This window comes from Uranotaenia lowii, chromosome 2 (genome assembly GCF_029784155.1).
Source record: "Uranotaenia lowii strain MFRU-FL chromosome 2, ASM2978415v1, whole genome shotgun sequence".
Classification (NCBI taxonomy): Eukaryota; Metazoa; Arthropoda; class Insecta; order Diptera; family Culicidae; genus Uranotaenia; species Uranotaenia lowii.
Window position 1 is genome coordinate 380,709,954 of NC_073692.1, and position 13,817 is coordinate 380,723,770.

Here is a 13,817-nt window from a genome sequence, read left to right on the forward strand (position 1 = left end):
AGTCTTGTCAAATATAAACCTTCAATTATTTGGTTCTTCTAAACTCTAAATTAGTGAAAATTGTAGCGTTTATATGGAACTAAAAAAGTACACATTTAAGTTTATGTATACGGAAGTTTTGGATAATGGTAAGAAATGGGCATCAGTTTGATAACAAATTCAGTTAGGCATTTGCAATCAACCAAAAACAATAAATTGCGGCAATAATATGTGTTCTGAATTTGAACTTCATTGAAAGTGGGTTCTTTTAAATCACTCAATCAATCAATCAATCATCAAATTGAAAGATTTTCTCAAATCAGTTTTTCTTGAACAAGTCATACTTAATTAAAGAGTATAAAAATGTGTAGGCTCTGTGTAATTATTCAGCTTAGAGTTATTTTACTATACAGTTAGGTATTTATTTTAAATCCTAACTTTCGAAATTCAGTCCTAGAACCGCATTTTTTTTAATAGAGATTCAAATAATAAATAATGAATTCTCAAGGTTTCATTTTAGAGAAGAACTTTTTGTGTCTACTTAAATAGGCAAATAATCAAGTAATTCCTTTCAACCACATAATATTAAGAAATAAAAGTGAGAGATTATGTATGCGGTTCAAATCAGATTAATTTTTTACTGTTTTTAACTCGAGTAAAGTTTAAAACTTTAGTTTGAAACTTTATTTTTTAATAACTAAGTACTAAGTAGTTTTGAATATATTATTCAGTCTGTAAGGCCTCACTCGGCGAAGATGGTGTTTGGCTTCAATTTGCAATATGAAAACCAAAAAATATATTAACTGGCTAAATTTCGCTTGAAGATAAATATAAGTTCTTTGACCAATAAAATTCAAAAATATTTATTTCATAATTAAAATCCTGGGAAATATTTTAAATAATTAAAATCTATATTTTTTAAAGAATGAAATCTTCAAAATAAATCTAAATTTTATTTTATATTTGTGGACTCTAATGGGTTTTCAAACAGACTCTTTTCTAATGAATCAATTCAATTCGTTTGAATTTGCTAATAAATGAACAACATCGGGCAACATCTGGGCAATCTGATAGGCTAAGTCTTGTCTTATTTAAATTCGATATTTGGAACTCAAATTCTATCAACAAGTGAGAAATTTTTTGAAAAACTGTAGTAGAATTGTGGACCTGGAATAAGATTTCGAGGTTTTGGCTTTATTTCTGAGTCGAGATTATTACATTTGAATAATTTTAGTCGTTCATCAAAATTTGATTAGGAATTTAAAGTGTTGAATTTAGAGAAGAACATTTCAATTGGCTTTTAGGAACCGCATTAGGGGGGAGGGGGGGGGGGGATTAACCCTCGAAGGGTTAACCCCCGAAACTCCCCCCCACTCATTCCTTCGGCCATCAATCAGACTATATAATAATTTCAAAAATTTACCCAGAGAACCAAAACAACAACAAAAGAGTTACACCAGCGTGCTCAAATCCGACCTGCATTAACAAAATACAAACTTTTCAACTCTTACTTTTAATTTTAGTATTCGAATCTAAGTTTTAATTAAAATATACATTCTATATTTTGTTGTTAGTTATTATTAATCCTGCCTTCTTGAAAACAAAAATATATTTGAACTCTGATTTTTCGTTCATTACTTTATCAAATCGGCCTTATCGGTGTCCTTTTTAGTCAAGACACCTTGAGATTTTTGAAATTTTTATCTATCTAATCTAATCTAAGGGTCCGGCGCCGATTGACCGACGCGGCTGAGATAAAAGATCTCCACTGCTGGCGATCCGGAGCCAGCGTCTTCACTGAAATTTTTATAGGCGGATAGAAAGTTAGAAGAAATATAAGATAGTGAAAATGAGCGAGAAGAATTTATATAGAATCATTATCATCACATACCAAATTTTTGGTATTAATAAATTTGGTATGTATATTTCTAAAATAGATGTCCTTACTAAAAATGGCCCATTCTGGGGAAAAGAATTCTGGGAAATGATCCATTCTGGGAAAAAAAATTCTGAGGAATGGTTCATTCTGGGGTTTGATCTCCGGTATTTGTCATTCTGTGTAAAAATCATTCTGGGTAATTTTTTTCGGGCTTTTGGGATATAATCAAGTCCCGTGACGGTGAGGTGACTCGACTATTGTCATCTCACGCGCGGCGCAGATGTGTTTTAAAAACCAACAAACCAGGAATTCCACGAAACAAAAAAATACACCAAGCTGTTTTTAAATACTTTTTTATTTTATCAGTTGTCGATTTAAATTACGGACTTTCACAATGACACGTACATATGAGAGTTGGTAAAATGTGAATCTCAAGCTTCTCTGAGACTGCTGGCTGGATGGAATGAAAATATGTTTAAACTAGGCTTAGTAGTACAGCTTATTTGTTGGCTTCTGCCCTTCACTGCCCTTACGCTTAAAACTTTTTAAAATATACTTATTAGAAACAGTGCGCGTTGATTTTTTTCTCGTGTGTGTGTTACAAAGCACTTACGGTGTAATGTTTTTGTCCATTTTTTTTGTATGTGTTTCTTTTAATGGTTGTTTTAAATGCATGGTGCATTTTACTATATACATTGAGAGATTCCAAGATACAGTTTCCGTTTGAAGAGATGTATTTCTCATCTAGCTTCATTAAATGTAATTCAAGTTTCACAATAAAAAAAAAAGGCCTAACGAAGCAGATTGGCAGATACGTAATTGAAAATTTAAAAAATAAAATACGATGCCTATCATTGTACTTTCTTTGATTTTTTTTATCAGGTAATAGAAGACAAACGTTAGGCAGATGAAGCGAGAAAGAAAATAAATGATTACAACATATAATCTGACTGAGGCATTTCTTGGGCAGTTCTTCAGCAAACAAAGAACTACGAGAAGCACAATCACAAGCAGAGCACAACTTAAAGTACACTAAAACAAGGCTATTCTATCATACGGAACAAGGCACAAGAGAATATCATCCCGAATATGATCAGTATCGCCACTATGATCCCTGCCCCTCCAATGACGGCCGCATTGTCCCGGATCACATTGGAGGTTATGTCCAAGCAACCCTGGATGTGAATGTTCTCCGGAATCGGACTGTCCTGGCACGGTTTGTAGTCATTGTAGGTCTTCTTGCAGCAGGATTTCGGGATCGTTCCACTCCAGTCGTGGTAGTTCTTGACGCCGCAGCACTCGAGCCTTTCCTGGGTCACATCCCAAGCCTGGGTAATGGATCGTTTGCCATAGGCACCGTAGAACGTCATCGAGGAACGCATCTCCTGCTGCATAGTCTGGGAAACCTTCTCACGGAAAACGTACCCCAGGATGCCTCCGATCAGCATCGTTACAAAGATCATGAAAATCAAAATGAAGTACTGCAAAAAACAGAACGAGCGTTATGAGCAAACAGCAGGGAAAGGCGTGTAAAAGTCTGAGTAAGTGAGTAAATGCAAATGAAGAATGCGTGCAATGATAAATGTGATGCGTTAGGATTAGGTGATTTATGACAAATGCTTTCACTCTCCACTTTTGCATTCCATGAAATGTTCTATGAAATTGCTACCAAAAGAAACTCACCGTGAGCAGCATGCATTTGTACTCCTTGGCCGCCCCGATGCATCCGAAGAACGACAGCAAACAGACGAGGGCCGATGTCGCGATCAGTACGTAAACGGCACCCGAGAACAGATTCGTACCGAGCAGCTCGTTGATGAAGTTCTTGTCGACCATGGTCCAAACGCCGAGTCCGAACACGATGGCACCGCCGACCTAAAAGGTGAATATGAACCTTTATTATATTTACTCAAAGTTTCGTTAGCAGGTTTTCATTCGTACAAAAATGACAAAATTCGATATGAACATGCTGTATTTGACGCACTGCCCGCAGCAGTCCATTCTGCCGCCTGATCCCATCTTAGCGAGCTTTTTTAGAGGACCTTCAAGATATGGTAGTTATCTGAAAAAGGAATAGAGAAAAAGACAGAATATTAACATTTAAACATCTATGAAGTTTGCGAACATGTGAATATCTCGTGCTTCTACGCGTTTCGATGTTTTTCCGTTATAATTTCTTCGTGTTCCTTGATGTGTTAGATTAAGGAGATTAATCGAAAAATTATGTTTAGGTTTATAGACTTAATAGTAAAAACACTTTGAATTCATGAACTCAAAGCAGCTCAGGGATGAATGAACTTTTAAGTTAAAAGTCTCTCTAATCAAACAATCAATCAAAGCAGCAGTCACTGTTCAATAGGATTCTACAAGAGTGCTGTACGGGATTGGTATACGATATACCTCATTACCGCATCAAGTTTCCTTCATATGAGTTCAAAGCTTTTATAAATTATATATCCCTCAAAAACATCAAGTCGGACCACTATCTTGTGAAGGTGAAGGTGCGCTCAAAACTCCTGTAGTGAACAACATACGAAACCGACACCTGCATCGGTTAATTATCGCACGACTAAAGCAACCTGAGGTCGCGGCAGACTATGCGCAATCGTTAGAAGCACCGCAGAGGGCGAACTTCACGAAGCCCCTCTCGAGGACTTTTGGGATGTGAAGACAATCGTCAACAGCGTTGCCGAGAACGTCATCGGGCATGTGGAACGAACTCGACGGAACGATTGGTTCAACGAGGAGTTTAGGAGGGTGATGGACGGAGAGAAAGCTGCGCAGGAGACAGTACGTGGAAAATTACGAAAGCGGCAGCGAGTCCAAATTTTCCAGGAAAATAAAGCGCCGCCTGGAGCTCTCTCATAAACTCAACGCATCCCGCAAAGGCTTTGTGCCGCAAGGCGAAATGTGCCGGGATAAGGACGGAGGACGATCATGAGATGATCAAAAGGTGGAAGCAGCACTTAGATGAATACCTGAACGGCGTACATGTGCAGGACAACAAGTCGGTGGAGGAACCGGCGTAGCCAACGACGAAATGGAGCCACTCCGAACGATGAATGAAGTTAAGGAAGTCATTCGCCAGCTGAAGACCAGCACAAGAAGGGCGATAAATTGGACTGTGATCATTGTCATAAATGCAGCCTACAAAGTGGGTCTCATTTAAACCAGAATTGGACTAAAAATATAAGATCCAATCCAGTGAAAACAAAATGACAACCCCATTCGTGATCTATTAACTGCCAAATGGTTTAGAGCTGCAAAAAATTGGATCCAAATTTGCTCAGTTTTGGACCAACCCTTATTCCAGCTTAAAAAATAGTTGAATCGACCGGAGAACAAAAAGACGAAGGGAAGGGTGAAGCGGATGATAAAATCAAATCCCAACGTTCCTTGCCGTGATTTGACAAAAAAAAGAGCTGTGGACTACAAACATACAAGGTACAGAATTTCCCAAACCGTGATGAGCGGCAACAATCGACGGCTTAAACTCGGGCACGTAAGCACAATCAACCGTGGCAAGCTATGGACGAGTACGGCTTTTCCGTTAAGATGACCAGGCGACGATGTATGGAGCGCAGAGCTGTGTGCGGATTTCGGGAAAATTGTCGAGTTCTCTCGCATCACGCAGGGGCTTCGACAAGGCGATTGTCTATTCTGCATGATGTTAGAATGTGTTATTCGATAAGCGGTGGGCAAAATGGGGAGGTACAATTTTGAACAGATCCAGTCAAGTTATATGCTTTGCCGATGATATTGATAGAGTCGGCAGATCATCAGATGATGAATACGTCCAAGACGAAGTATACGCTGGCCTGCGGTTCCGAGCCGAGTTGGAGATAGTCGAAGACTTTGTCCATCTCAATAACACCAGCAGCCTTGAGATCCTACGGCGAATGATCAGCAGAAGTTGTGCCAACTATGTACTCCACAAGCAGTTGCAGGTCTAGAAGACTTAGCCCTTGCATGAAGTGTTACCTTAACATAACGCTAATTAAACCGGTTGTTCTCTACGGGCACGAGACATGGATATTGCTCGAGGAGGACCTGCGTACACTCGGAGTGTTCGAGCGACGAGTGCTAAGAACCATATTTGATGGTGTGTAAGAGAACGAAGTGTGGGAGCGAAGGATGAACCACGAGGTCGGCGATCCCAGTATCCAGAAGGTGACGAAGGCTGGACGGATACACTGGGCAGGACATTGTGTTCGCTTTGAATCCGGTAGGAACGAGACGAACAGAGGCGCAACGAGCGAGGTGGTTAGACCAAGTGGAGCGTGATCTGGCGCATGTGGGATGACGTAGAAATCGGAGAACGAAATAAATATGAATAAAAATAAATAAATCATTCTTAAACATAATATTTTCATTAATTTTATGAAGCGTTTGTTAAAGGGTGTCCACGATGAAATTGCTACACACAAAATTGAAACGCAAAATTCGAGTACCTCAGGTCGTTTAAGAAGTTGCTGCTTCATAATCGCCCAGTACTTCTCGATGGGGCGGAGCTCCGGAGTGTTGAACATTTTCGGCACGAAATTGACCTTATTGTCCGCATGCCACTTCAGCACGTCATTGGAGTAGTGGCATGAGGCCAAATCCGGCCAGAAGATTGTTGGGAAGTTGTGGGCATTCAGGAGAGAAAGCAGCCGCTTCTTTCATGTCATCTGTCCGTTCATCGTGTCCTGGGTCACGAAAGGTGCACTCCGCTTCCCTCCACTTCCTTCACACAAATTTGGACATCTTCTTAGTGCGGACATGCTCCGGAACGCTGAACTTATCCTTGGCCGTGAAAAACAGGTTGCCGGGGATCTGTTTGAAGTCGACCTTCACATATGTTTCGTCGTTCATGATGCAGCATTCAACTTTCATCAGCATGTTGAGGTATAACTTCCTGGCACGGGTTTTGGTGGACTTGTTCTGCTTCTCGTCGCGAATAGGGGCCTTTTGTACCTTGAACGTTCGAAGCCCAGCCTTAGTTTTGGACTTCTGGACAAAATTTCGGCTGAGGTGCAGCTTCATAGCCACATCCCGAACGAAGGCGTTCGGGTTTCGGTTGAAGGTTGTGATTTTTGGTGTTGAACGGTATACTTTTTCCTTCACTTCTGAACTTCCGATCGGTGGTCAATCGTTCATGGAACCGCTTAATCTGTGGAATTCGCGATTCCCAACGCTGCTCTTTCGACTCCATTTCCGCGAGTTTTGATCACAGGACTTCAAAATAATATAAACAATGCACTATGAACTAAATCCACTTAAATTTTCATTAAATTCTGCCCAACGGTTAAAAAGTTACAGCAATTTCATAGTGTGCATGGCAGTTTCATCTTGGGCACCCTTTATATTGTATAATTGTTTATATTTTTAATCTGTTCCAATTTTTAATGTACAGTCCCCCCACAATCATGGGTCACACACAATTATTAGTCACCGATCATTAGAACTGCTGATATCTACTAAACCAAAAGAAATTATATCATATTATTATTTTTAGTTAATCGACAATATCATCAAAATGCATTAAAAACATTATTTGTGCGTTTGATAACAGTAAAATTGCTGTTTGAATACTTTTTATCAAAGGTGAACTATTAGCTGTGGAACTATCGCATAAAAATCCAATGTTATAAGGTTGACATATTAAACCGTTAAGCCCCTTATGCGGGTATTTCATAGATTCCAACCGAATGAATTGGTCCCATATAAGCACAAAAGAAGAGTTTACATTTTCCAAATAAAACTAAGCGAATGAAATGCGAAAATTCAATTATATTTAGCAAAATAAAAGTGACCCATAATTGTTACAGAATCCACCAAGTTCCACACAATCATGGGTCACTTTTTCGCAAGCAAAACAAAACATTTCTTGGTTGCTAGCTCAACCCAATTGCCCCTTGAACGTATACTAGCGAAGAATGCCCCTGAATGTTTGCCAGAAACTTGTTGATTTTCATGTTGATATTCGGGTGTTGCCATGGACTTCTATGTGACTAATAATTGTGGGCAATATGACTATTGTTACAAGCTTCAATTTTGACCCATAATTGTGGTTTTGAAAAACGTTGATTGTTTCGGTAAATTATTTTATTTATCAACAAAATTGGAAACAAAATCATGTTTGAAATCGAAGAGGGAATATTTAATGACTGAAATTCATGCAAAGCTTTATGTTTGGTCCACTAACACCCGAATGAACGAACATTTTGTGGTTAAATGATACGTTAAGTGACTAATGATTGTGGGGGGACTGTACATATATTCTTATTTCCTGATTTAATTTAAAACATGGTAACTAGGTAAATAAAAAAAAATGTATGTTCCGGTTTTCTTAATTCTGGGCTGAAGAATGTTTCTAGAACGTGTTCAAAATTCTTTGTGCCACAGATTGAATCCATCATTCTGGATAAGCGATTCTGATCTAAGCCAATGACTAATCGAACTTCCGCCTTAAAGGTGACCACATCATATGGAGCCCCCCCATTGAGCGGAATGATTGAGAATATTTTAATTTATAACCGCGCAATTCAAAAACAATCAACATTATTGCGCTGCAGGCTCTCGCGAAGCTGGAATGGTTTAACCTAACACGTGTTTCGAGTTCTGTCACGATCGACCCGCGGCGAATCACTCAGGTCATCGGAAGGAAACGGAAGGATTCTCGCTTTCGTGAACTCGAAACGGCCGAGCATGAACTTGTCTGTCAACCCCCGTTTAATTGATCTGGCGCGCGCCTTTCGTTATTCTGATCTGCGGAAAGAGGTCAATCGCTCATTCAGTGAAACTCATAAAGGCTTTAGTTATGTGGAAGTGTAATCATCTTCGAGCTGTTGAATGGTTTCGAAGTCGTGTGGGCAAAAGTGAAGGGAACTACATACTCATCAGAACTACCTGACTCAGCTAGCCTTACTTACGATCAGAGGCTCTCGGTCGCCATTGTGTTTAACGATCAACTACTAAACTAAACCACCTACTACTACTACTTCCAGTTGACAGCCCCCGTCCAGTGAAGTTGTGCGGCCAATGCCAAGGACTCATCGGGCTGGTTGATGGTTGACTTAGTGGAAAAAAAATCACTGCCGAACATCAATGCGATGACCGCTTTGGAATGGCGACGCGAGCGAAATCAAACAAAAAAAACTGGAGACTATCAAAATCATTTTAACCGAGAAGCCTTGAATGGGGGTGACTTGTGCGTTTTATGCGCCAATATCTACGCGTGAAACATCATCGGTTTATGTTGTACTAGCACCCGGTATCATTGATGGTGCGAACCCATATCCGGAACTGCAACAGCTGTGTATGTTGAGTATGGAGTAAAAAAAAAGATTTACATATGAAGCTCACTCAACCATGTTTGTAGAATACCCTTCGGTGATAAAAAATGAATGGAATTTAGGGAAATAAAAAATAACAAATATTCGAAAATCATGTTTGTGGTCATTTTTAAGAAAACTTATGGCTTTGTGTACAATGTTTAAAAATTGGCTAGTAGAAGAAATTACAACTCGCATCGAACCACATGTAAAATAATCGAATTCGAAAAAGATTAAAATTGTAAAATTATTATCAATCATTTAAAAAAAAAGCCAAACATTATAACTTTTGTCATTTTTGTCAATTTTTGTCCTACATGAGGGCATTTTATCCCAGCGCACCATCATTCAACGAAAGTGAAAACGAAAACAAAATTCGAACTAATAATTCACATCTTATTCGTCTGACACCCGCTACATAATGAAGTTAGTTCCGAATGCAGCCCGGAATTTATGATGTTGCTGGCGCGCGCGCCAGTCACAACTCATTAGTTTCTCGTGTCAGTTTCCCGAAAAAAAAACAAAAAAAAATACGAAAACTGAAATGTGTTCAAAGTTTGGGAAAACTTAGCCTTGTTTCCTCCCACCCGACTTCATAGTTTCAATTTCTCACGGCGCGGTGCGGGCGTGTATTCATGATTTCAGCAGATGAATGCCGGAAAAAATGTTCCCTGCGGGGAGTGTCCGACCCATTCTAATAAACCCGACTCAATTCAACAGAAGTACGGAGCATGTCAGCATGTGTAGATTAGATTAATTGATTCGTTCACTCACTGACTGGTTCTGGCGTTAAATTTGGGGAACCATGCATAAGTCACCATCTAGTCAGATCCACTTACTACTGAAAGGAAGCGACCGGAACAAAAAAGAAACGTTGGAAATTTGGTAGCCAAGTCAATGTTCTAATAAAAAATATTAACCTTTTCGGGGCACGTGTCGTGAACAATGAGTGAATTAACTAAATTCAATTCAATTATGGATGATTTTTGCAGCTCCCCATTTTTATTAGCTTTGTTCATTTTTTTCCGAGGGTTGAATTCTGCCTAAATTTGCGAAGCGTTACCCGTATTACATATCGCAGGGTTCTCCCGATTGTGGTTTTTTTTTCTACTAACCGCGGATACGGAACCACACATGCTTCTCGCTTAATTATTTTAAAAGCTAACGAAGAAACATGCGAACTTTTTTTTTCCTCTATTTATTAAATTTGTTTTTGCTCCATTCAACAGCTGAACAATCGCCCCCAGATGTTTTGCATATCGGAGCAACGTTATTCGCGACTTTCAGGCTGAAGGCGTTCATGATGAAATTTTGCTAACTAGAAAGATTTGTTAATCAAATTTCGCTGTCATTTTAATGGCGGAAATAAATCCGATTGAATAAGTTGTTGCATAAGTAAAGGACTCATTATGATAGCCAACAACTGTTGGAAATAGATTATAGTTTTACTAAAGGTTTGGTTTTGAAGGAAATTAATATGGTCAGAAATAAAGAAAAAATGAAAGCTCAATAATACATATGGGAGAGTGGGGAATCATGGGCCACTTTTTTTCGTTGTTCCATAACTTCTTTATTATAAAAGATAAAATGAAAATATAAAATGGTATGGTTTTCTACATTTTCAAGGTATCATAAGGTATTTTTTTTAAATTTTTAATAAGTTATTTTCCCCAAACTCTGACTGTTTGAAAAAAAGCAATATTTTTTGGATTTTGAAAAACGGTGGGGAATCGTGGGCCACCAAATCCAAATTGACCAAATAACATGCCAAGTTTATGAGTTGACCCAAAACTGTGATTTCCTAATTCATTTCGTTATTTCAAAGCAATTTCAGATGATGAAATAAAAAAGAGAGCTGTGTATGATCGCATAGATTCCAAAACCTGGCCCGCGAACGTTTTGGCAAAACTTCTTATATAGATGGACAAAATATTTTTCATAACTCTTCATTTGGCATAAGAAAACTTTACAAATAGGAAGAACGTGTTTTAAGTTCAGAATGTGTATAAAAACATAAAAATATAGGTAGTTCAAGATGTGTGGCCCACGATTCCCCACAAGCTATGATTTGCAAATTGGTTGCGTTTGTGTGACTTATTGATGTTTCATCAAAAATTCCTTTTCCACGTGAAAGATCATGACAAAACTAAGGTCATAAGCGTATGAGCATATTTTTGTTATGCACTTCAGGTTCCCCATCGATGAAATTAGCGGGTGTTTTTTTAATTATGTAAGTAAATTTTTCTAACTTTTTTTAGTTTGATAAATAAAAGAAGCATATGATGCGTATTTCAGTCAACAACATATAGAAATATATGCTCACGCAAAGCGACGACGATGACAGTTGGTTTGAGATTTTTATCTCAACACACATCTGAGATATTAAAAGTGGCCCACGTTTCCCCATGGCCCACGATACCCCACTCTCCCCTACCTATGTTAAATATGATTAAATACGAACGTATGGGAAAAATGCATTATCAAATCACTCAACTCGAAACTACATTCTGTCTTCAACAGAAATGATCATAGATAATACACCTTTTCTGAAGTGCTCTTTTTTGCAACAGTATTTCCAGTTAATTTTAAGACGTGGATTCTAGATAATTTTTATTGTTAATTTTCTAATTTTCTTCAAAATTTTTGATTAAAATCATTTTTATCAAAATTTTTATTTTATAAGGAATTTCATTAGATGTATTGATAATAATGTAAAATTTGAAATTCTAGGGAAAATTTACTAGCGAAAGCTTGAAAAATTGTTTTCATATATTTTTCTAACGACATTAATTAACAATTTAATTCACTGATGTTGCTCTAAATCTATACATTAAAATAACTGCTACTCAAGACAAAAAATTGACAAAACTGACAAAAATGATGAAATTAAAAGTTAAAAATATAACAAAAAGTTGGGTAAAAATGACAAAAAACTTCGAAACTGGAACTGGGTTGAATTTTTAGAAATTTAAAATATAAAAATCAGAACTTGAAAACCACAATTCTTCATAAAAGGTTAAGCTTATCATTCTACTATCTGAATTCCGGTGTAGGACGTCTCATAGAAGAACCGAAGAGACAATTGAGATGTTCATTTTTTCTAAACTCAGATTTTGAATTCAGATTCAGAGTACAAATTTCAAACTCATATTCTAAATTTGAGTTCAGAATGAAATGAAAAAAAAAAAAAAAACAATTTATAATAAATTTAGAGTTCACCGGAGTAAAGAGCGAACTCGAAATTATTGAGACATATTCAACAGGGCATAACTTTTTACGATTGGGTAAAAATCAACCAAATTTTGCACACTTTCTCATTGATGTGTACTATGTAAATAAATAAATCATTGATGTGTATTGTTTACATGCTGTCAAACTCGAAGTCGTGCTTTTCGATTCAACGATAATGGAGGCGAACCAACGCAAGTCGAGAAAAAAAATTCTTTAAAAACACCTGGAATTTTCTGACCTGTCGCACTGGCAGTTGGGAAAAATGTTGAACATTCACCATTCAACTGTCTCCAGAGTGTTGAAGCGGTTCCAGGAGCGGTTGACGTTGGATCACGACAAAGAAGCTGGAAGAAAACTGGGACCGGAGAACAAAAAGAAGGAGGCAAAGGTGAAGTGGATGATAAAAGCAAATCCCAACGTCTCAAGCCGAAGTGATTTGGATAAAAAGATCGGCATGTCGCAGAGCTACGTCCAGAATGCAAAAAAGAGAGCATGACTACATACATACAAGGTAGAGAACTTTCCAAATCGCGATCTCGGGCACGAAAGCTCTACGAGAAGACGCTGACAAAATACGGATACTGTGTGATGGACGACGAAACGTACATAAAAGCCGATTCTAAGCAAATTCCGGGGTTGGAGTTTTTCACCGGCAAGAGCAAGTTCGATGTGGACGACAAATTTAAGAAGAAGAAAATGTCGAAGTTTGCCTCCAAATATCTCGTTTGCCAGGCCAGCTGCTCTTGCGGACTGAGGAGTGAGCCTTTCGTGACAAAGGGCACAGTAAATGGCAAGATCTACAAATCTGAGTGCCTTGAGTGCCGTTCTTGTAGCAGCACAACGAAGCTCCGCTATTTTGGCCAGATTTGGCATCATGCCACTATTCTAAAATTGTCCTGGAGTGTTATGAGTCCAATTCTGTGCAAAATTAAAAAAAAAAACTGAATAACTGGATGGTACTGTAAAGACTTTGATGGAGAACATCGAGCAAAAATGCGTTCAATTTTGCACTCAAGGCTCCACCGACTAGTTTTTTTTTATTTTTAAAGCAAATGTTTGTTTAAAACTACCCTTAAATTTTGGTTTGATTTTAAACATTATAAGAAAATTGACATGACATTGTAGAAGGAATGGTTGAACAAAAGCTGAAACAGTGTTACAAAAACAACTCTTCAACTTCTACCATTGGCTGCTCTTAAACTTTTTTAAAAGCTGAAATAGCGCTCCAGTTTGATTTTGCTCAGCCATTAAACCAATCATGCTTTAACTCAGCTTTCGTTCAGCGAGTTGTCGTTTTTAATCAGCCAAAATGTTTGTTAGGTTGTGTGGTAATTTTTTCAAATACAAATTTAAACTTGAAATTTAAGAAAATAGTACTTAGGATAGAATTTAAAATTGGAAAATTTACTAAT

The 13,817-nt window shown here is 37.9% G+C and overlaps 1 protein-coding gene across 4 annotated transcripts in view; it reads right to left on the minus strand.

Moving 5' to 3' along the window:
- Positions 1–2,195: 2,195 nt before the first annotated feature.
- The window catches only part of LOC129748696 (tetraspanin-11-like), a 57,362-nt gene continuing 45,740 nt past the window's right edge, over positions 2,196–13,817 (minus strand). For all 4 annotated transcript variants that reach the window (XM_055743375.1, XM_055743378.1, XM_055743377.1 and 1 more), the window contains 3 exons: positions 3,800–3,920; positions 3,542–3,733; positions 2,196–3,339 (listed from right to left, as the gene is read on the minus strand). In XM_055743375.1, the coding sequence (XP_055599350.1) occupies positions 2,902–3,339; positions 3,542–3,733; positions 3,800–3,877 (708 nt within the window). In that variant the 5' untranslated portion in view covers positions 3,878–3,920 and the 3' untranslated portion in view covers positions 2,196–2,901. The remainder of the gene's footprint in view (positions 3,340–3,541; positions 3,734–3,799; positions 3,921–13,817) is intronic.